General features: G+C 34.1%; 1 protein-coding gene and 1 long non-coding RNA gene across 2 annotated transcripts; one reads left to right on the top strand and one right to left on the bottom strand.

Annotated features, from left to right (window-relative positions):
• Positions 1-3,775: 3,775 nt before the first annotated feature.
• On the bottom strand, positions 3,776-12,859 carry LOC129950437 (SCAN domain-containing protein 3-like). The gene is made up of 5 exons (XM_056062379.1): positions 12,815-12,859; positions 11,489-11,921; positions 4,352-4,489; positions 4,038-4,268; positions 3,776-3,972 (listed from the first exon to the last, which is right to left on the bottom strand). The coding sequence occupies exons 1-5, from the start codon at positions 12,857-12,859 to the stop codon at positions 3,776-3,778; spliced, it is 1,044 nt and encodes a 347-aa protein (XP_055918354.1).
• A 2,614-nt stretch (positions 12,860-15,473) lies between these two features.
• Positions 15,474-16,917, top strand: LOC129951128 (uncharacterized). Its single transcript, XR_008782135.1, has 2 exons — positions 15,474-16,614; positions 16,669-16,917. It is a non-coding gene; the product is annotated as an uncharacterized LOC129951128 (long non-coding RNA).
• Positions 16,918-22,579: the final 5,662 nt, after the last annotated feature.

The following is a 22,579-nucleotide window of genomic DNA, read 5'->3' as shown; positions in this document are numbered from 1 at the left end:
GGAGGCACGTGCATGTCTTAACGAATGTTTTCATATTATTTGAATGATTATCTAGTGCGCTCTTTGTTTTAAACTTGTTAGAGGGTTTGTTTAATCGGTGTTATGATTATTATGTACACTTGTACATTACAACGCATTTGAAGCGAGATTATTTTGAGCTCAAATTTGAATTGATTAAAATTTTCAATAAGAAGTACATTTTCGAATACCCCGTTATCCAAGCAACTGTCACTTGAACCTGCTACCTATTTGATAAATTTAAAAATTCGCTCCAAAATTTTGCACCACTCAAGATAAACTAAGAATATCGCTGGAGCCAGGCACTCCATAAATTAAGTTATTTTGCATTAAGACAAAGCTCTTATGGCTGAAACTCAAACACGCTTCAGCTTTGGCTTCGCCTGACGTTTACGAGTTCAGATATAGGAATTCAATGCATGCTATCACAATGGAGCTTCGATCTCACGTTTCGTTTGACAATCGTAAGGAAAAGAACGTAATGTGACTCCAAACGGAAGCTCTAGTTCAATTATCTGAACATTTGCTTTGTCTGACAACTCATCAGCTGTAAAAAAATGTCAACAATTAAAATATTTGCTCTTTGGAGGGATGAAATAAAAGAAATGTCATTCAAAGCAACTTCGAAGCAGGCCCACCGTAACGCAGACGAAGCTGAAGCGTGTTTGTGATTCAGCCATTAAGTCTTTGTATCGATTTGTATCAATATTATATCATTACATCGTTCCTTAGATAATTTTTGAAGTGTCAAATAGATGCGATTTGTAACAATCCACAACTATGCCAGGAAGATGAGTTTTAAGAGTGCTGAACTTTCAAAGTGAATAATTTGTTGGTTTGGCCAAAACGATGAATTTAACAGCCATTCGGTATCTTAATCAAACTACAAATGTTCATTACCATGGTTAAAAAAAGTTATTCAAATATTTTGTTTCATTTTTGATTTTGGAAGTTTGACAGATGAATAATTTATAACAATTGTCATTCGTATATTCTTACAAATTCCAATAATTTGAAACAATGACATTTGAAATTTTTTTTGACATAATAACTTTCAAATCAAGCAATCAATGGAAAAAGAACAGACCTCTGGTATTATCAACAAAGCACATTCTCAACTTTCAATTTTTGACGGATCGTAAGGTTCAGAGCTTTTTTTATTGTTTACGAGGCGTAAGCAGAACAATAAAAGAGGAAGGTTATCGCTGAGCCACCTATATTTACATCATTCGTTCATTTTTCTAAAAGGAAATAAAAGAAAAAGTGTAGGACTTAGCGAAATGTATGACTTAACGAAATGTGTAATATACAAGTACATTTAGAACCGAATCGCCACACCACTCCCCTTTAGAACGGAGTTTTTAGTCGAACTTTTCTTCCAGACCTTGTTGTGTATGTAGTTTTCCGGGCACTGCTTCTTTTGGGTTACAACCTCGTTCCTATATGGCATCATTTACTATAGCTTTAGGAATAAAAGGAGTTTTAAGTCGATCAATTGAAATGTTTACCGCTCAGTTCCTTATTTTCAGCTTGAAATACTTTTCCTTACGGCTAAGGACTTCATACGGCCCATAATAGGGCTGCTGAAGAGGTGTTCGAACAGCGTCACTTCGAACGAAAACGTGAGTAGCTGTTTGACTACTGGGTTGGACAAATATTTTAGCTTTGTCATGGCATGATGTGGGAAAAGGCTGATGTTTAGACATTGTACGGCGCATATCCTTCAAGAAATCGGTCTGGTCTTGGATTTTTCGTTGACTGCCGAAGAAATCTCCTGGTAAGCGAAGCGTTGTTCCAAACATCATCTCGGCAGAAGTAGGCTTGATGTCTTCCTTGTAGGTAGAGCGTAAACCCAGCAAAATCTTTGTCAAAACACCAAACCAGTCATCCATCTCATAACACTGAATTGCTATTTTTCACGTCCGATGCCATCTTTCAAGTATCCCATTCGATTGGGGATGGTAGGGTGTTGTCTTAAGATGTTTTATACCTAAGGAACGTGTAAGCCCTTTAAAAATGTTACATTCAAAATGTCGTCCAAGATCAGTGGTGATTTTTAGCGGAATACCATAACGTGCTATTCATCCAGATATTAATGATCTTGCTATGGTTTCAGCGGTGATGTCAGGTAAAGGAAAAGCATTAGTCCATCTCGAAAACCGGTCGATACATGTGAGGATGTAGCGGCAACCTTGCGATGTAGGCAGTGGTCCGACGAGATCAGTGTTTATGTAGTCGAAGCGGGCTTCAGGTTGCGAATATGAACCGTATTCTTGTTGGTTATGTCGCTGAATTTAGTTCTTTTGGCATGGAATGCCGCTGTAATTTCTTTCCTCATACCTGGGCACACAGAACGTTCCGAGATCAGTTTTAAAGTCGCTCTCTTCCAGGATGTGATAGTCCATGTAAGTGGGAAATAATTCTAGAGCTAGTGTCGCAGTAGAGTGGTTTAGTACTACCTGAAATGACAAAAGGTTTGACAGTTGTTGAACAATATTTGACTTCACTCATAATATTCGAGAAATGTTGGTGCTTTGATTGCTCTTCGGCTATGGTTGATGCTTCCATCACTGTGGACTTCATCTCGTGTACTGTGTTTATTTGGTATAATGTGTCACCAACCATGTTCCTTTTACCATCGATGTGCCTCAGGTTAGTGCTGAAGTGTGAAATAAAATCGAGCTGTCTAATTTGTCTAGGTAAAGCTGATTCTGTCGATCTGTTGAATGCAAAAGTGAGGGTTTTGTATGGTCGGCCCCTAGGCGGAAGTCTCTTAAGACTGCCAGCAACTCGCGGTCATACACACTAATCTTTTGTTGTCTGCCTGTGATCTTCCTAGAAAAAAATCCAATTGGTCGCAAACTTCCATGACCACTGATGGAGGACTGCACCGATAACGTCTGATGCATCGGTACTAAGTAAAAGGGGTGCATCTAAAACAGTTATATGATTGAGGAGTGTGGAACTGCATCTGTCAAATGTAACTTCAGATTCACTTGTTCATTTGATTGGCGTTTTATCGTTTTTGATGTTGCCATTTATAAGCTTTTGTAAGATCATTTGGCCATGGCGATGAAAGGTTTTTTGAACTTCAAAATTACTTTATGATATTGTTAAGGGCCCGATAGTCCCCACATGCACGCTACTCGCCGTTCGGTCTTTGCTGCATGTGCAATGAACTATCCCAGTTGCTTTTAGAAGGGCAACCTATGACCTGTTCCATCAAATACTGGAATTCTTTTTGGCCACCTCTCGACTTAGCACCGTGCAGACGACGTGGGCAAGAAAAAACTAGTGGACCCTTGGTCTCAATGCTCGTCTCAATCCTAGGTGCAGTGTAAGTCTTCGTTCTCCGTATGTTTTTATTGTACTGCCGATTTCAGCGAACAATGTGTCTTCGATGGTGAGAATCGATCACTATATGAAGGAGGTACAACTGAAATCTCTACTCCGCTGTCGATGAGATATTTTTTTTTGGAGGATGAATCGTAAGCAACTTATTTTAATATTGTTTGACCAACGCGTTGTTTACTTCTTGTAGCCGTGGTCAACAAGAGCACTTCTATTTTTTGATTGTCTTTTGAAGGTACAAGGTTCACGACATTTTGCTGCACCACTACCGTACATGTTTTGAAACCAGCAGTAGTTACAGTTTCTTCTTTGTTGTGTCCTTGAAGAGCGAGTCGAAAAGGCCGAGAACTAAAGCTTCTACTGCGATGGTTGCTGCTGTCACATCGTGATTTTCTTAATAACTCATTTAACTGATTGCCAACTGAATGCATTTCTTGTTGAACTGGTAGTTGCTGTAAGGAAAGTTCATTTTGGAAAGCTTGAGATGGTGTTGCATTGCATTAACTTCTGAAGTATGAGAAAAATCGCCAACTTCCATGGTTTTGTCAGCTAATTTAGACAAAGCCATAAGCTCTCCATTTGAAGCTTGTAGAATGGCACGTACTTGTTTCGTTTACCTAAACCATTGAACCACAATGATATAAAAAACTCGTCGGCGATAAGATTACCTCTAAGCTTCTTGAGTTCGTTAAGAAGCTGTGACGGTCTCTTATCGCCAAGATCGACATCAGAGAGTAGTTTTTTGATCTTACGTTGTTTAGAGTCTCCGAATCGTTCTATGATCACTGACTTCAGATTCTCGTATTTGTTGTCGTTTGGTGGGCTTAATACCTCATCAGAGGCTTGAGTCAATTCTTGAGACTCTACTGCACCAATGATGGTGTTGAATTTCGAGGAATCTTTAGAGATATTTGCGGTTTTGAACATGGGCCTGGATTTGCGCACCATATTTGGGGCTTCTCGTCCCAAAATGGAGGTTTACGGATTGCAACTCGAGTAATTGTTTCAGGTGCATCTTCTAATGCTCGTGCTGTTGCTGTAGCGTTGTTGGAGTTATTTGTTTTGTCTTCGTTGTTGGTTATTTTGTTAGTGTTAATTACAACCAAATGAAACTCACTTTCTTTAAATATAATAAAATTTATTAATTAACCTAAACTTACAAAAATGTTGTTGCGTAAGACTTAGCGAAATGTATGACTTAACGAAATGTGTAATATACAAGTACATTTAAAACCGAATCGGAATCGCCACAACTCCTGTCAACATGTGTAAATGCGATTTAGGTCTTCTATATTTTTATAAATTAATGTAAAAATAACAGAAAAATTCTTGCGGAAACCATATCATGGAATCTAGTGCAGACAAATAAAGAATAAATATCAATGAACACACCCTTAATATTTATTTCTAACTGCTTCCTACATGTCAACATCTGAAACTCTATTTTCACTAAAATAATAGCTGCATTATACTATCGCCAATGATCCATAGAATTATATAAAATTTCTTACAACTATCTCTGTTTTTCTTGTTTGCTTTCTTTTGGTCGCACTACCTTACCATTGAAAAAACTTAATAGCCATCTACCCGTCATAATTAAAACTATTTTGTAAGTTTTTAACATTGACACAGATAGAAACCAGAATCACTTATTTTTCTTGTATTACGTGCTCTATTATTACCCAAATGGATCAGTTTTGGTAATAAAATGCAGCTAATATAACGGACTACCAACTTATTTTTGTTCTCTTATCCTTGATTGTTGTTTACAAATTATTTAAAAATTATTTTATTTTGTATCACGAGGAAAAAAGTAATTATTGATGTTTGTTTAATCTACTGCCCTGATTATGGCATAAAATACGCACAACACTTTCCTATTCATCCATCAACGCTTTCATAAGGACTTACCACTCGTGGTTAACCTCTCCCATTACCAACAATACCCCAACCTAACCCTCTTGTTTAACTTCAAAACTTCAAAACAAATTGGGTTCTTCAGTAGAGGAAAAAATACCGTCTCTCTATTATAATCAGTTATGTTCTCATAACACCTTTAAAATGTACAACACTCCCTCTGGGCTTGAGTACACTGCATCTTCATGAAGAAATCAGCTCCTCATTCATCCTGCTGAAGGACCAAGAAATATTATTATTTTTTTTATTTTGAAATTCTACAGCTTTCATCTTATACTGACTCGAGAAACACCAACGAGTTAAGGCTGGAAAAAAAATATTATTATTATGAAAATACCATCGCTCCTTAGGTAAACAACATCCTTTATACTTATGGGAGCGGAAGGCGAACTAAAGGAGTTCAAAAACTTGAACATGCACTCTCTGACTCTATGCTGGGTCCTTAATGATTTTATAATGCTCTGAGCTTCTATTATATAATAGAACCTAGGTACATATAACGTGTAGGGTAAACCTTATTTTATATAGCTCGCAGATGGTTTGAGTGGCGGAGAGAAACTTTTATCTGGATTTTTGAGATCCTTTTGACATACTTTAAGGTGCTGAAAATTTGTATATTGAGCTTCTTTTCTTGCTGATCCTTTGAATAAAATTGTATGGAATGGAAGTCAAAGGTTATACAATACGTACTATAGGTATGAGTTCCTATAAGACTTTAATTTGCAAAATTAATGTTAGGAATGTAGATGGATGACTTGAGTATGACTTGATTTATATTAGGGAAATATTTCAGAACTATAAGAAGTCTTGGAATATCATCAAAATAAAGGACTTCAGAATGGGGGTTTGTTTTACTAAAGAAATGAAAGCGGTTACTTACTGACGCTTAAATGAATATTTTTTTTATTAATATAGTTTGGGTCCTAATTTATTTTCTTAAAACGACCAAATATTGTGTGAGGAAAATAATTTATCAAAAGGTTAAGTTCATTTGTAGGAATAAACAAATAAATTTAATTCGTTTGGAATATCGTTCAAATATAAATATAATGTGTGCGAATAAATGGAACGTATTTATTGAACTTTGGTTCAATATCATTGTGGCACGAAATGTTTTGATTGCGTTTCTCGATAGATTCACACACGGCATCCAGATTTATTTTCGTTCGATTTATATATTTTCTCAAAGATGATATACGAATTATCCGAAAATAAAAATGAGGTTGTTTGAGTTAATCAATATACAAAAAATTATAGTTAGTTCTGTTTGTTGTTTATTTTGTTTGCAAATAAATTGATATGCATGTTCATGTATTAATTTTATTACTATTTGCTTGGAATATATTTAGATTAGACATTTTCTTTAACTTTATGCCAATATAAAAATAAGTATAAATTACATGAGAAACTTTAGTCAATACTAAATAAAATCTAAGTATAGATTCATACTTTATTATTTGCTTATGTGGGATTTTTTGTACATATTAAAGAACGATACACGTTTCTCAAATAAAATTATGACTAATAGAAACATAAATCATAAAAAATAAGATTTAATATTCATTGTACATCACGAAATCACTGTGTGACATTTCCCTATGACATAATCAGAACAATGTATTGACGTAGTTCAGTAATTTAATGTCGGCAATACAGTTTGATTCGGAATAAGTGATTAATGCCAAATTTGTTGGAATTTTTATTGGAATCGGCTAAGGTTATAAGTGATTTAGCTATTACTCGTGACCTTATGGGCCAATTATAGCTATCATTGGTTTTCATCATTAAAACCAATCATTGGCGATCATTATAGCGATCATTAAAAATTTCTGTTATTGATTGCGTTTTTTTGGTATTCCATATATAGTGCAATGAGAAATTACCAGCGTAATGACCCGCAGTAGCCAGACAGCACTTTAGCATAGCAAAACTTAATTATCTTTCCTATTGTTTTCTCTTGCAAAATAAGCCCAATTAGTCCATTTTCATTAACAAAACCAAATAAAATCAACAGTAACATATTGATTTTTTTCCCCAATGGAAAACACATCATTCCAAATGCACAACTACTCAACGAACACAGCCATCGAGATACAAATGCAATATCAATCATACCAACATTTGAGAACGAAATCACATAAGATCCATTCGAGACTCGTATAAATGTCAAAAACCCAGTACGATTCTACTCTAACTTGTATCACTAGTATTCATACTATCATATTGTTTTTGTTATTCGTGCAAGATCCTACTATACAATGGATACATTTTCCAACAAAACACGGGTATTGAAAAAATAATTGCTGATTAAAATCCATCTAACATTTTTTACTGGCCGACATCTGTCATTGGAATTTTGTAAGATTTAAAAATCGGGAAAATGAATTTCCGTCCGGAAAACAGAGCAAATATATTTTAAGCGAGAAATAAATGGCCAATTGTTGTTTTTTTTTCTTAACAAAAAATACTTTGTGTGATTTCCGATCGATCAGTATAGAATTTTCATAACCAATCACGATTAATTTCAATAAAAGCTTTACCTTGCCCGTTACACGGATCTAATTGTTTATTTCTTAACTTGCATGGGTTCAATCTCAGAGCGATAAGGTATCCGGATACCTTTTTGTTACCAGAACAGCTGATTGAACATGTGGTTCAATTTGAAGCAGCTTGAAATTTATATCTAATTTTTATTTTTTTGCTATGATTCAATAAACTTTTTTATCAATTGAAAACTTAATTTTGGAGTTTGAAAGTTGTTTTTTTTTTTGCAATTCTATCTCAAATTAGGTATACAACTCTTTCAATAAGATATCTTATAAATTCATCCATAACAAGATTGAACGCAGCCATTAAGCCAAAATACTCCAAACCGATTCGACTGCAGATGTAATTTTCTATTATTCCAAAATGTGACATTAACAATCAATTTCATAATTAAAAAATTAAATATAAACTGAGAGAAAACCTTAGAATTTGAAATGTGCCAATCTAAGTTGTAAAACCAATTTAATTTTTTCAGTTGAAAGTTTTAACATTTACGAAAATGGATCAATTTAGTGACGAAGCATTTCTCACTCGGTGGGATTTTTAATAAGCAAAATTGTCGTATTACATCCACCAAAAAATACTGTTCGGTGCGCACTTTGGTCCGCAGTTGTGATTGGACCTTACTTCTTCGCAAACGCCGATGGAACGACTGTCACCGTTAATTCGTAACTTTATGGTCACATGATTACCGACTTTGTTTCCTGCTATTGAAGAACACGACTTAGAGAATATGGATTTTCAACCGCAGAGCCACATGACACACAATTCGATCGAATATGGTTTTAGTGCAAGAGACATTTCCTGCGTGGCGTTTGTTGGGCTAAGCGAAAGACCGTGTTTATGCAGTTAACCTTTAACTCTTGAGCACTTAAAAACCCACATTCGTCAAGTTATGGCGTAGATGCCAACCAACATGTGTCAAAAAGTTGTCGAAAATCACCTCAAAAGAACCGATGCTGGCAACTATTCATGTGGTGGTTATTTAAATCTTCTAAGCTCAGCCGGCTTTGAATTAAGTTCTCTCCACTTAACAGTAGAGTCCCTTACAAATTGGTTTTATTTGATTCTCTCATACTGTATTGAAGAATCAGTACCGTTCTCTCGTAAAAAAGATTTCACCTCTGCTCCACCTTGGTACAACAGAGAGCTCCGTAGCCTAAGAAATACCCGTAACAATTTGGAAGATCTTTTTATAGTCCAAATCTGATACCGACTACATCAACTATCTTCTCGCCTATACTTCTTCCTCTGAATTAAGGGAATGTCTGTGTAACCAATACCTTAACCAAATGGAAAATAACCTTCTTTCTGATGCGAGGACATTTCTCAAGTTTATAAATGTCAAACGAAAATCGGATGGGTTTCCGCACCTTCAATGAGTTTCTCAAAAATAATCTCCTCAGACCCAACAACTATAACAAATCTATTTGCTTAATACTTTAGCAAATCGTAATCCTGATCCACACTACTTTGGTTACCTCGCTTTTATCTTTTACATTGACTAAAGAAATGTAACTTGCCAAAATTGTAAGCCTCAATGAAAACTATAGCCCTGGTCCTGATGGCGTCCCATCAGTTCTTCTAAAAAATTGTATGCATTCTCTGTCAAAGCCTCTAACTGCACTCTTTGAGCTCTCTCTTTTCCAATGTGTGTTTCCTCACATATGGAAAGATTCATTTATATTTCCCATTCATAAACAAGGCAGTTTAACTGAAATTAAGAATTATAGACCTATTGCAAGACTTTCATGCATCCCAAAACTTTTTGGAGTCCCACAAGGTAGTCACGTTGGCCCCCTTCTCTTCGTCTTGTCTGTTAACGATGCCTGTCTTAAATTAAAAAACTCAGATATCCTAGTGTTTTGCGGATGATAAGAAAATGTTTAAGATTATCTCAACTCCATCTGAGTCTTTACTTTTGCAAAATGGTCTTAATATCTTTGATGCTTGGTGCGTGCATAATTTCCTAGAGTTAAAAGTAAACAAATGACCTTTTCGCACAAACAATTCCAATCGCGAAGAGATTCTTGGGGGGTCGCGGTCGCAAGCCGGTAAGATGAATAAACAAAAGTCCTATGCTAAAAAAAAATTAAATAAAACAAAAAAAAATTTAGTGCGACATGTGTGCCTGTTTATTTTTTAATAAACGTTGAAATCTTGGATTAATTTTTGACACATTTAAGATTAAATCATTTTCCAAATTCAGTCTGTTTCTTTTTTAGTTTTAAACACACAGGTATGAAGTGGCGAATGACAGCAATAACTTCAAAGCCTCGTTTGTAAGCTCAGGATACTATCCTCTTCTCATTATCCAGAAATTGTCAATCGTTTTCAAATTGAATTCCATTTTCAGCATGCCATCTGCAGCTAAATCAATAAGATTTTCTTTCATCTTTACCGATGGTAGATCCGCGAGTTTGACTGACATATTCAAAAAAGGATTTAATACCCATCTTTGTACATCTCCACTTTCAGAATCCAGTTTCGGAAAGTAACTTAATAGTTTCTTCTCTAAATTATGTAAACTCTCTTCCATGAGATGAATATGAGAGTCTAATGATATCGATTCATCTGATGAAATTTCTTCGAGCGTCTTTTGAAAGCAGGGAAAATAATCAAAACTGTTTGTTTGTAAAGACTCTGACCACAAACGAAGTTTTGCGAGGAATCCTCTGATTTTATCTTTTGCAGTTATAATGCTTTCTTCTCTCCCTTGGAGGCTCTTATTCAATATGTTTAAGTGGTTTAAAAGATCAGCACGAATTGATAATTTTAAGAGCCAGGTGGGATCAGAAAAATGATCCGAATTTCCAGATTTTGAAACTTGTAAGAACATCAATAATTCGGCTTTCAATTCCAAAACTCGTGTCAATACCTTTCCTTTTGATAGCCATCTGACCTCTGTGTGAAAAAGGAGATTTTGATGGAGTGAACCCATTTCATCACATATGATCCTAAACAGCCGACTTTGCAAGGCCTTGCCTTTAATAGAGTTCACAACTCTAATCACATCTTTGAGCACATCATTTAATCCAGAAGGTAACACCTTGGATGCCAAAACTTGTCGATGAAGAAAGCAGTGTGTCCATGAAACGTTTGGCATTATCAATTTTAATTTTGCAATGAGCCCACTTTTGTTGCCCGTCAAAGCTTTAGCACCATCGCTACAAATAGCAAAACATTTTGTTCAATCAATCTCGTAGTCGCGAGAGCTTTCTAAAAACATATCGTACAAGCACCAGAGATGAGTATTTACTTCATATGTAGCAGATCTACTTCATTAATTTATTTGTATGTATCTGCTACGTAGCAAATTATTTCTGCTTCGTTTTAAAATGTTGTCTAACGCACAAAATTTCATTTAAGATGTGTTGAATTGATTCATTGTGCCTGTCATTCGCTGCATTTATGTGCATCAGCGGAAATAAAGAAAATTGAATTTCAAATTGAGACATACCTACAAGATGTTTATTTTTATTTTTCTCACAGTTCTAAACGACAAACTGAATTTTGTGAATTTCAAGAAGCATTTAACCTTCAAATACATACAATTTTACGTCTAAGTAAGACTAGGTGGTGTTTTTTGTGTTTTTTTCATTATCTGCTACATATTTTACAAATCTACTTCGTTTTTTTGGGCAAAATGTTTCACTTTTCTTGCTTAGCATTCTCATCCCTGACAAGCACTGGCCAGTAGTATTAGCAGGAAGAGCTTTGCAAAATAAAATTTCTTCTTCAATGTTTTCCTCTGCTTCAAAGCGAACAAATACCACAAACTGTGCACAGTCTGAAACATCAGTAGATTCATCCAGTTGCAAGGCAAAATGTGGACTCTTCTTTAATTTTTCAATTAATTGTTCTTGAATGTCAACGGCCATGTCATTTATTCTCCGCTCAATTGTATTGTCAGAAAGTGGTATATTTTTAAGTTTATCTGCCTCCTGTTTGCCCAAAATAGTTTCAACCATATCAAGGGCCGCGGGAAAAATAAGATTCTCAGCAATTGTGTGAGGTTTCCCTGCTTTGGCGACTCGGTATGCTACTTGATAGCTAGCTAACAACGCTTTCTCATTGGCACTCGATAGCTAAAACAAATTTTAAAACAAAAAGAATATATCAAACGAAACAGTAAATCAAAATTACAATACGTATATGTATGTAGCAAAATAGATCAAACATGGAAAAAAGCGTAGGTATTTTTCGCGAATTTAAGCCGGTCAGTACATGTACCTACAGACCCTTTTACCTATGAACATAATGTATGTTTGTATTTAGGTCGCGATTTTTGATCCAAAAATAATAAAGGGCATTAAAATAAGACTTATTTTTCTTACCTGGACCACAGTACTTTGTTGCTGGTTAAGCGATTTCAATTTGCGTTCGAAAAAATCGAACGGCTTACATATCTGCTTCTTTGGAATGTTTCGTTGAGAGATGTCGCATAAGCTTTGATGGTTTCATGCTTTCGGCAGATAAAACTTCACAACAAAGAACACATTGAGGCTTATTATTTAAAACTGTGAAACCATATTTAAGATATTTTACGTCATAAAGTCTATTTTTTTTTCGTTGCTTCCTCCGCTTCCACTCGCACCGGATGTGCAAGGCTGCAACGGTCTTTTGAGAAACTTGTCCATAATCACTCGTAAAAAACACAACAAAACACTTAATCTTTAAATAAGTACATTTACTCTCAAGTGAAAAATATTAAATGACAATTCTGATGCGCACTTAGGAATTCAAAAAAATGAAAATTACTGCTAGGCCTGCTACAATTTTAAAATTTTTTTGGCAACACGGGTGAAAATTTCATCGCGAATATGTAAAATCTTGTGTAATAAGGTCGGGCTTGGAAGGGGTTCAGTGTATGTAACTTTTTAAATAACTGACACATTATAATGGGGGGTCGCCAAAATTTTGTTACTAGCAAAGGGGTCGCCTATTCAAAAAGTTTGAAAAACACTGTCATAGAGTATACTACGTCCTTAATGACGCAGTCAACGTAGTCAATTCTATTAGACATTTTGGTACCAAATTATTAATAAAGCTAATAGATCTCTCGGTTTTATTAACAGATTTATTAAGAGAATTATGAAAACCATTCCCACCGAATTGAAAATGGTCAAAGACGTTTCGTTCGATTTGACTTACGTGGGCTCCCCTGGGATGATACATCCAACTTGCCTCCTTAATCCGATCGATTAAATCTGATAGGTTTGGAACCCTTACATATTAGAGGCAAAAATGCTGATATGTTATTTGCTCACCAATTGTTAATGGGCAATATTGAGTTCCCGGCACACCTGAGTGATATTCATCTCAACACCAACCCTCGAAATCTGCGATCTGTCTCCCTTTCCTATATCCCTCATAACCGCACTAATTGCGGGCACTTTGAACCAATGTCCAGAATTCTTCGTCACTGCAACGCTGCTATGGTAGTCTTCAATTTCAACATTTCCAAATCCCATATGAAAGATACCCTTTACTTTTTCTCTTTTTGAGTCCGAATTCTTCGTCCCTTGTAATTTTAAATCAAAAAAGAGGCTGGGATGCGACCCACACTGATAACTTCCCATTTGATAACTTTCTAATTTTTGAAAAGCTATTTTAGCCGAAAGTAAATTTTTACCAAGTTTTAGTATTGTTTCTTTTTTAAAATTTTATTTTTTGTAAAAAAAACTGTCAATTCGATTTTTTTCAAAACTTTATCGAATGTAGAAAACAATATTTCTTATAGGTGAAATTAGTTAGAAGCTATTATCTCAATTTTTTGAAAAGATATTTAAGTCGAAAATCATTTTTTTAAAACTTTTGTTAATTTTTTTTCGGTTTTTGATTTTTTGTAAAAAAAAAGTCAGTTTGATTTTTTCAAAATTTTACTGAATGATGACAACAATATTTTTTTAAAGATAAAAGTAAATTAAAGCCAATAACTCAAAGTTTTGAAAAGATATCGAAAAACAATTTTTACCAACTTTTATTAATTTTTTATTAGGTTTTTTATTTTTTGTAAAAAAGCTGTCAATTCGATTAATCTCAACATTTTCCAGAAAGTTGAAAACATTATTTCTTATAAGTTAAATTAAGGTTGAAGCCTAAATTTGAAGTTTTTGAAAAGATATTTGAATCGATATTCAATTTTTACCAACTTTGAGCAATGTTTTTTTTAGATTTTTATTTTTTACAAAAAAAAACTGTCAATTCGATTTTCCTCACAATATTATGAGATGTAATAAACATTATTCTTAGTTGCACAACATTATTTTGGAGATGAAATAATATTTTAGTCGTAAAATTTTGGAGTTGACAATTTTTTTTTCAGTTTTTTTGATTTATAAAAAAAAAAACGTTAAATTGATTTTTTTTTCCAAAAATATATTTCTTTGATATCACGTTACAATATATTATACACAATTTTATTCAAGTCTCTAGAGTTTTTGGTTCGTAAGATATTTAGGGTTAACCAAAATGTTCACCTTTTTATCAAACTGCTATGGTCAAAAAACCACCTACGCAATTTTCTTGAGAGCCCTTTCTGCATCTTTCTGCCTTATTATCTGTATAACAAAAAATATTTTAAATCGATATCTCTTCTGGTTCTTGAGCTATGGACGACGAAAAAGTGTCGCGAACGTACGGACGTACGAACGCACGTACACACGCACGCACAGACATCTTTCTAAAAATCTTTTATTTCGACTCTAAGAACCTTGAAATGTCTAGAAATGTCAAAATTTTCAATTTGACAAGTCGGACCCATTACAATAACTTCCTATGGGAAGTTAATAAAATCAAAATTGTTAGTTCTTGTACATTAGAGAGCTTTTATGTGGACCTTAGGGCCCACATGAATTATTGTTGGAAACTGATAACAAGAACTGCAAAAAAAAAATGTTAAGCTAGTGTTAAGTTAAGTTAAGTTATGATAGCTTGTATTAAGCAGAATAAATATTTATTTATAGAAATATGTCCCAAAAAGTGGTGGAAAATTATCAGGGCAAGTAATACCACTTCATTTATTTGGGTTGCTGTAATTAATCCACTTTCAATCAACGTCTCCACGTAATGAAGAAAACTCTTCCTTTTTTGTCTCTCAACAATTTTTTCACTTGTGATTTTCCACTTGTGAAAAACTGCGTTCAACGTAGTTTAGTGCATTAGGAACCCAAGTTTCCTGATTTGGAAATGGGCAAACAATATTTTTCAAATCAAAAAACAGCTCAGTTTGAAAATCTAGTTTTGTTAAATAGATTTTTAGTTGAAAACAACTTTTTACCAATTTTAGTAGCATTTCTTTAATCGAGAAATGTCAAAATATTCAATTCGACAATTCAGACCAATTGCAATAACTTTCTATGGAAATTAGTAAAGTCACTACTGTGCCAAAATTTTTTTTTTGTTCATGAAGCGCGTCCGCTTAGTCCTGGATCTGGGTGAATGATTCGTATACAACTTTTAGTCGGTTCCTTCAATCATATCAATGTCTCCACATATAATTTTCTATTCATTAAGCTGTGAAAATCTTATACAATAATTCTTCGTGTCGTTTCACTTTTAGAATGCTTGGATTCACTTGAGTACGACATAAGTATTTAGAGATAACAAACTTGTTTTTGTTAATTTTTTTTATTTTTGTAAACCTTATCTTTTTTATAAATTGAATATTGCTAGAAATATCATCTTACACAATTCTTATCAATTCAAGCTGGGAAGTACCTTACCTACCTAAATAAGTTCGACAGTGCGCAAAATATACAACTGAGATGATTATAGGAATAGGTACGGCTACATTTCAATCTTAATACATTGTTACAATAATTGAATATCTTTTTTCATTTTATTTTTCGTTTACTAAATCAAAGATCCAATAAATTTTTCCATTGATTTGTTTCTTGTTCACTCAATCAGAGCATCAAAAAAACCAAAGAGTAACACTTAATTGAAATGTTTTATACTTGATGTGAAAAAATCATCAAAATGCGCAGACATACCACGAAACTGTTGCAAGTTTTATTGTAAAAAAGAATTTAGCGGTATCAAAAGACAATCAGTACTTAGATATAATTCAAAGATAGGCCAATTACCAATTTTTTTAAGTGAGCGATGAACTTTGCATCTCTCTATAAAAACACTGCTCTGCCGAAACGTCTTTTCGTTAAAGTGATTTATTGGACAGCTAGACGAATGCACTTTTCGTGATTCACTGACAGTAAGTATACTGTGATTAAGGTGATGATTGATGATTATATTACAAACAAATTGCTATGGTGTACTTATGTCTTAAGAAACACTTTTCCCTTCAACGATTTTGTAAACATTTTTTTTGAAGGGTTTTCTTTTTCATTTATTTCGATTTTCTCACATCAGATTGCGAGAAATTGAAGATAACTTATATCTTCGGTATTTTGTTTATGAAACCAATGACCTCTAGATTCTGAAGAAATGTGGAGATAATACGATAAATGTATATTTTAGACACAGAAATTGCATATTGGGGTTTATGACTTCAAAAAATCCCCTTGTTCGGGTGTTCACCGTAAACGTCTTTATTGAATCTTGCATTGTCTGAAATGCATGTATAAATAATAAGAGATTCTTTTTAAAATTCATTAGTTGACAATCTATTAAGCTTCGTTAACCTAGCTTATCAGCAACACATCCCAATTCGTAGGCTCAACAATGTTGACAAAAATTCTTGTTCTTTTATTTTGTGTTGGTGTTGTTTTAGCCTTCACATTTGACACCGACAAATTTGAAGATATCTCCAGACCGGAGGTAATTACATTTCTTTTGAAAAAAACTTAATTTAATTATTATTTCTTTGTCAAGAATTACATTCAAAGACTCCAAGAACCTTTTAGAGAAAAACGTTACTTCGGCAATCCTGGATATAACTCAGGTACTGATTCCGAATATAACTGGCAGAAATTAAGGATAGCTCGTTCTATACACCGAGGAGGGCAAAATGGCAATAAACGACAAGAAAATAGTAACTACAAAAAATTTCCACATGGTTTTTGAAAACATAAACAAAAATAAAAAAGCAAAACACGAGTGTTCTTATTTTAAAGTTTAAAATTTCTAACATTATTTTTTGTGTTTTGGTCGACTTTTTAAATCAGCTCATTTGTATTTTTAGTTACGATTGGTTTACCTTTTTTCTTCCCAAAAATTTAATTTTGTCTTTCAGAAAGAATTTAACCTCGAATTAAATTTAATTCTACAAATTAATAAATAATCAACTGACAGTTTTTGTAAAACAGAGCAAAATTGGCAGCAGAAATATATTCCAAAAAACGCTATTACCTTCATATTAACTTTTTTAAGATCATTCATTTCGTGGTATTAGGTTGGTAGCACTGGGATTTGACACCTGCCAACCTGAGCTGTCATTTCAAGAATCAAAATATTTGTTTAAAAATACTGGAAGAATGTGTCCCCTGGAATATTTTACTAACAAAAAATAATAGATCTGTTCGCTTACTTTCTGCACTAAACTTCGTAAAAAAAGATATTTTAAAGAGTTGGATTAAAATTGTCTTACAAAAAGACAAAACTACAAAAGTAAGCGAACGGAAAAACAACAAATTTTTTCCATAGTTTGAACGTCAAAAAATTTAAATTTTGAAACATCATCGTTTCATTTCGTGTTTAGAATTTATTTATTTTTTGGAAATGGATAAATTGAATAAGCATGCTGGTCCATTGTTTTTTTTATGAAAAAACTTGATTAAATTGAAACTTGAAAATTGCAATCTTGTTGCTGTTCTTTGGGAAAAGATTTATTTAATTTATTTAAAGTCAAATTTGACACTCTTCACAAATCAGAAAATTTCTTGGGCTAAAATTCGTAGGTCGGGGAAATATTTTACTCTCTAGTGAGCGCTCTCTTTTACGAAAAACTACGAAATTATTGAGTAGAACAGGATTTCGGTTAATTTCTTAATTTTTCGTAAAATTAGACTGTTTTAGGAAGGTACACGAACGGACCCAATAATACCTTCATAATAACTTTTTTTAGACACATTCATTTCGTGGCTTTAAATTGGTAACACTGGTATTTGACACCTGTCAGGCAGAGCTGTCATATGTCATGTGTTATATTATTAGTTGAATGTTTTCCTTTCATAACGTCAACGGATCGTTTAACAACCCGTTAAAGGACAAAAATTAGGTGTTGCAACAGTCCGTTGAGAACTAGGGTCTAGTTTTTTTTTGTATAATAAGCGCACACTCAAAGGATTAATACTACCCTTATTATGTAGAGACAGTGTGAGCACTTGGAAAGGAATAAAGGGGTTGAAAGGAGGTCTCGGTGCACATTGGTTTTGAATTGCTGAATATTGCAATGGCTGGGAAAGACAGAGAAAGACGAATCTCTGTACTTGACAGTACGACCGAAGTTGGGCTCGAAGGTATATTGATGAGCATTCCTAGAAGCGAGAGTATTACGGTTGAACTGTTTAAGGGGAGGGATGCAACTGGCTATTTCTTTAGAGCATAAGCTATTAAAATAACGGTAAAAGAGGTTGAGTCAAGAAACATTTCGACGATGTTCAAGTAACGTAAATGATCTTATGATGATAATATCACCAATCAATCAGGCTAAAGTAAGTGGCAGAAGCACCCGCACAGATATGGGAGTTATACTCAAGGTTTTGGGCGTATATAAGTCTTGTAAATAACAGTCAGATCAGTGAAGGAGAAAAACTTCTTGCATCGTCTTAGGAAACACAAACATTTTGAGGCATTTTTGGCGACATCGCGTATGTGATCGTTCCACAAGAGGTGGTTGGTGATATCAAGATGTTCAGTCTCCTCAATGCAAGTGCCATTACCCCCTTATATTTCGCTTTAACGATACAAGACAGAGTTGGGTTTTCGAAGCATCAAATTTCACGTGGTTTCTTATTCCCTATTGTACAATACTGTTTATGTCGGAATTTAATGAGCTTATCATATTTTGTCGTTGCAGTTCCACATCCGAGAAGAAGGTGTGAATCTGAAAACGAATATGAAAAGCTAAGAGTAATATCGTCAGCGAAACAATGTATTAGATTACAAGTTGCAGACGGGAGATCATTAATAAAAATGAGAAAGAGTGTTGGAGATAAAAGGGAGCCCTGGGGCACACCAGCATTTACTGTGTGGTTTTCAGACTTGAATACCTCCAATAATAGTTATATTGAACTTCGAAAAGTAATTACTAATCCAATGAAGGAGTGATTCATGAAACCCGAGAGCACGCATTTTCGATAAGAGAGCCTAATGCCAAACTCTATCAAATGCTTTCGAAACATCAAGTGCAATAATCTTACTTTCTAAAGACCGATGTAAAGATTTGTTCCACTGTTCGGTGAGAAGAACCATGAGATCACCAGTGAATCTATTGCTGCGAAATTTGTACCTTCGGTTATTAAGAAGCTTTTGATCTTCGAGATATTTCTTGAGCTGATAATTAATCAGCGTTTCTATGACCTTGGAAAGAAGGGACGAAAGTGCAATCAGTCGGTAATTAGAGGGTGAGGAAGATTCTCCTTTTTTGGAAATAGAATGGACAAATGCGGTTTTCCATCCGATGGGAACGTGACCTGAAGAGTGGGACAGATGAAAAAACTTAGCAGTGGTTTTCCAGCGTTGAAGAACACTTCTTTAGAACAATAGCGGGGAAACCATCCGGACCAGCGGATTTATGTATATTAAGATCTTTTAGGTCTCTCGCGGAAAAATATTTCCCCCGTAGAATCACTAACTCGCTCCAGTACAGGTGGAGTCGCAACACTCACTGGCAGCGTTCAATTGGCGGCGAACTGCCTAGCAAAGAGATTTGCTTTCTCCAAAGAGCTAACAAATGGAGTGTGCGACTACTGTTGTCAGGGATGGAGGGGACCCATAGCTTTAAGCTGAATCGGAACGTCTAGTTTGAAAAAGACAACGTTTTAAATTATTAAAACTTACGACAAATGTGGTTTCGCGCACTGCGAGATGATTAAAGTTATTAAAGTAATCAACCGACTACGCAAATCGGTAAATTTCGAAGAACCTTTATTGATGACGTAAGGCTGCCGCATCATCATCGAAATTTTGTTTCTGCAAGTTAATGAGAACAATTATATTTTTGTTGCATGCGAAGTTTCCTGGTGGCATTATTTCACGCTACGCATTTCTAATAGTATCCAGACGCTAGAAGCATTTAAAACCAACATTACTCAAGCTACAGCCCGAAGTGGTCGAAAAATTCATTAGAAATTGAATTAAAAGAGTTCCAAGCTGTGAATCTTAACAAGACAAACATTTCAAACCTTAACATATAACTTTTAAGCCCAAACTTCATAATAACATCACATCTTCGTTAAAAATTTATCCTGTGTTTCTTTTATTTGGCTTTACTTTTGAAACAGAAAAATGAAAGACTAAGTATTTGAGCCCAATACATTTTTTCATATATTTTAATTTGCTGCATTTCGAAGCGTGATAGTGTTTCAAATACCTTCAATGTCTCTTTGAAAACGTTTTATAAAATTAGGTGCGGAAATAATTTTCGTTTCCGGTCAATTTTGGATTGTTTAGAATTTATTTCCATGATCATCCGTCAACTTAAAGTCGTGCATATTTTTAGGCAAATTTATCGTAGTGGATACACAAACCATAACCAATTGGCCACACATTTGTATATACAAAGGTACAAAGCAACAATACGAGCATTTAATTGATTTGAATTTCTTTAATAACCTTTTTGGCAGTAAATTGACTCCCGCATTGAGGCCATAAAGGACAAACACGAGAAACAACATTAATTTGATGACCATTCAAGTTCACTGAACTGCTCCCACATAAAGCAAGAGCAACATTATTTTATCGCGACATAACATTATTTTCCTGTAGGTAGGTACTCAAAGGAAATTCAAAGCATGTAATCTTCAGAAACAAACAACCAACACTTTTCCGGTGTAATTACGAGTAACACGCAAAAATTCCTCTTCTTCTCTTTTTTTTTTTTATTTGAAACTGAAAACTTAAATTAAAACCACAAACAAACTGGAGCTCCTTTCTAGCCATAAACTGTAGGTACCTATACACAATACGGTGCTCCTGGAATGCCATTAGTCCTGGTAATTACATTAACTGCCACACAAAAAGTAAAGTGACGACTATATGGTATGCGGTGCAATGGTGCCAGCTCTCCTGACTTGACTCTTGTTGGCTGGCTCAGGTGTTTTATTAGCGCTATTGAAATTTAAGGCCCTCTGTGGAGGTTTTTTGTAGTGGAGGTTGGAGGGATTCAAGCGTGTCGAAAAGCTGTTAAACCTTCAAAGGGAATAACTTTATTCTTCTATATAGACACATCTAAAATTAGTGGGCCAAAAGTCTTCTACCCATGCTTTAACTTTTTGAGTAGAATGCGGGTTGAGTGCGGGTTTGGTGTTTAAAATAAATATGTGCATTTTGGTTTGTTTTTATTTCCGAAATTAAAGAAGTAACGACATGAACGTTCGTCGATTTTGGGAACTTTTGCAATCGAACACAACGGGAACACGAGTGTTGGTATTAATTTAATATGCGTGATTAGTATCAATGAAACGCAAATTTCGGGATTTATTGATTTATAAGGAATAAAGTTAGTTCTTGACAAAGTTCAAAGTGTTAATGATGGATAAATTACATACACACGAAAAGTATTAACATAAACTTTGATATGAGGGAAACAATTTAATATGGGATTAAGCTAAATATTGACAATAGTCAGATCTTACAATATTGTCTAATCTATCAATAGTTTGATAAAAGCTTTCAAATACAAATACGCTTCAATACAATGTGCTCGTTAACAAGGTTAACATATTTTCTATTATATTCTAGTATTTAACTAGACCCTATGCGACCGAGCTCATTTCGTGCCAATTTGACTGTTAACATGTTTGATTGGACTGTGTCCGATTGATTCGGACGACTTTAACTATAATTTAGAATGACCAAGACATTTGTGTTTTTTTTTATATTAGGTGCGTTTTTTGGTAAAAATATCCGTAGTAAAGTAAAGACTTTACACGTAATACAAATGCAAACTCTTTACTGCATAAAAAAGTAGAAGTAGAATCAAACTGTGGATGAAATTTCTACATTTAATCAAGTCTCGAATATAAATGTTGGTATAGAATTGATAATCCTTGTGTATCTGGAAGGCATGTTCGTAGAGTATTGTAAATAGTTTGTTGTTAACCATTTTTCAGTGAAAACTTACATCTTTTATTGTTGCAGAAATTATTGAGATTTTATGTTTTATCTACAATAAACTAATATACGAAACAGAAATACTACAGTTGCTAAGCATTAAATGGATTTAATGTAGAATATCTAAAGATAATTAGATCATAATCTACGAACGAACCCCTTGCCTTCAGTTCTTATTTCATTCAGCTTCATTTCCAGCTTCCATTGTACTACATTTAAAGTCAAATATAAACTCAATTCCAAAAACATTTCGGTTCTTTTTTTTCAAACAATCCCAAAAACATTAAGTTCATTCACATGATTAATAATATTGTAAACATCTGACAATTGTCTACACCTAGCTTAAAGAGCGATTAGGTCCAATTTATGTCACAATTTAATCGACTCTTCTTATGTTCACTTTTGTAAGTTAAACAGAGTATTATATATATTTTGTTTCTTGCTAAGTTTCTTAATGGTTTTCAGTTTCGACTTTGGTTTGACTAGGTTTTAAACCAGACTTACTTTT

This window comes from Eupeodes corollae, chromosome 3 (genome assembly GCF_945859685.1).
Source record: "Eupeodes corollae chromosome 3, idEupCoro1.1, whole genome shotgun sequence".
NCBI lineage: Eukaryota > Metazoa > Arthropoda > Insecta > Diptera > Syrphidae > Eupeodes > Eupeodes corollae.
This window is presented reverse-complemented; position numbering and strand designations above follow the sequence as displayed.

What these genes read in the sequence shown, in the direction of transcription:
- LOC129950437 (XM_056062379.1), bottom strand. Translation starts at nt 12,859, where the DNA reads ATGTCTAATAGAATTGACTACGTTGACTGCGTCATTAAGGACGTA. An exon ending in ACTGCGTCATTAAGGACGTA is followed by an intron (nt 11,922 to 12,814) that starts GTATACTCTATG and finishes AATTTGTTTTAG; the next exon opens with CTATCGAGTGCCAATGAGAA. An exon ending in AATTACTCGAGTTGCAATCC is followed by an intron (nt 4,269 to 4,351) that starts GTAAACCTCCAT and finishes ATATCTCTAAAG; the next exon opens with ATTCCTCGAAATTCAACACC.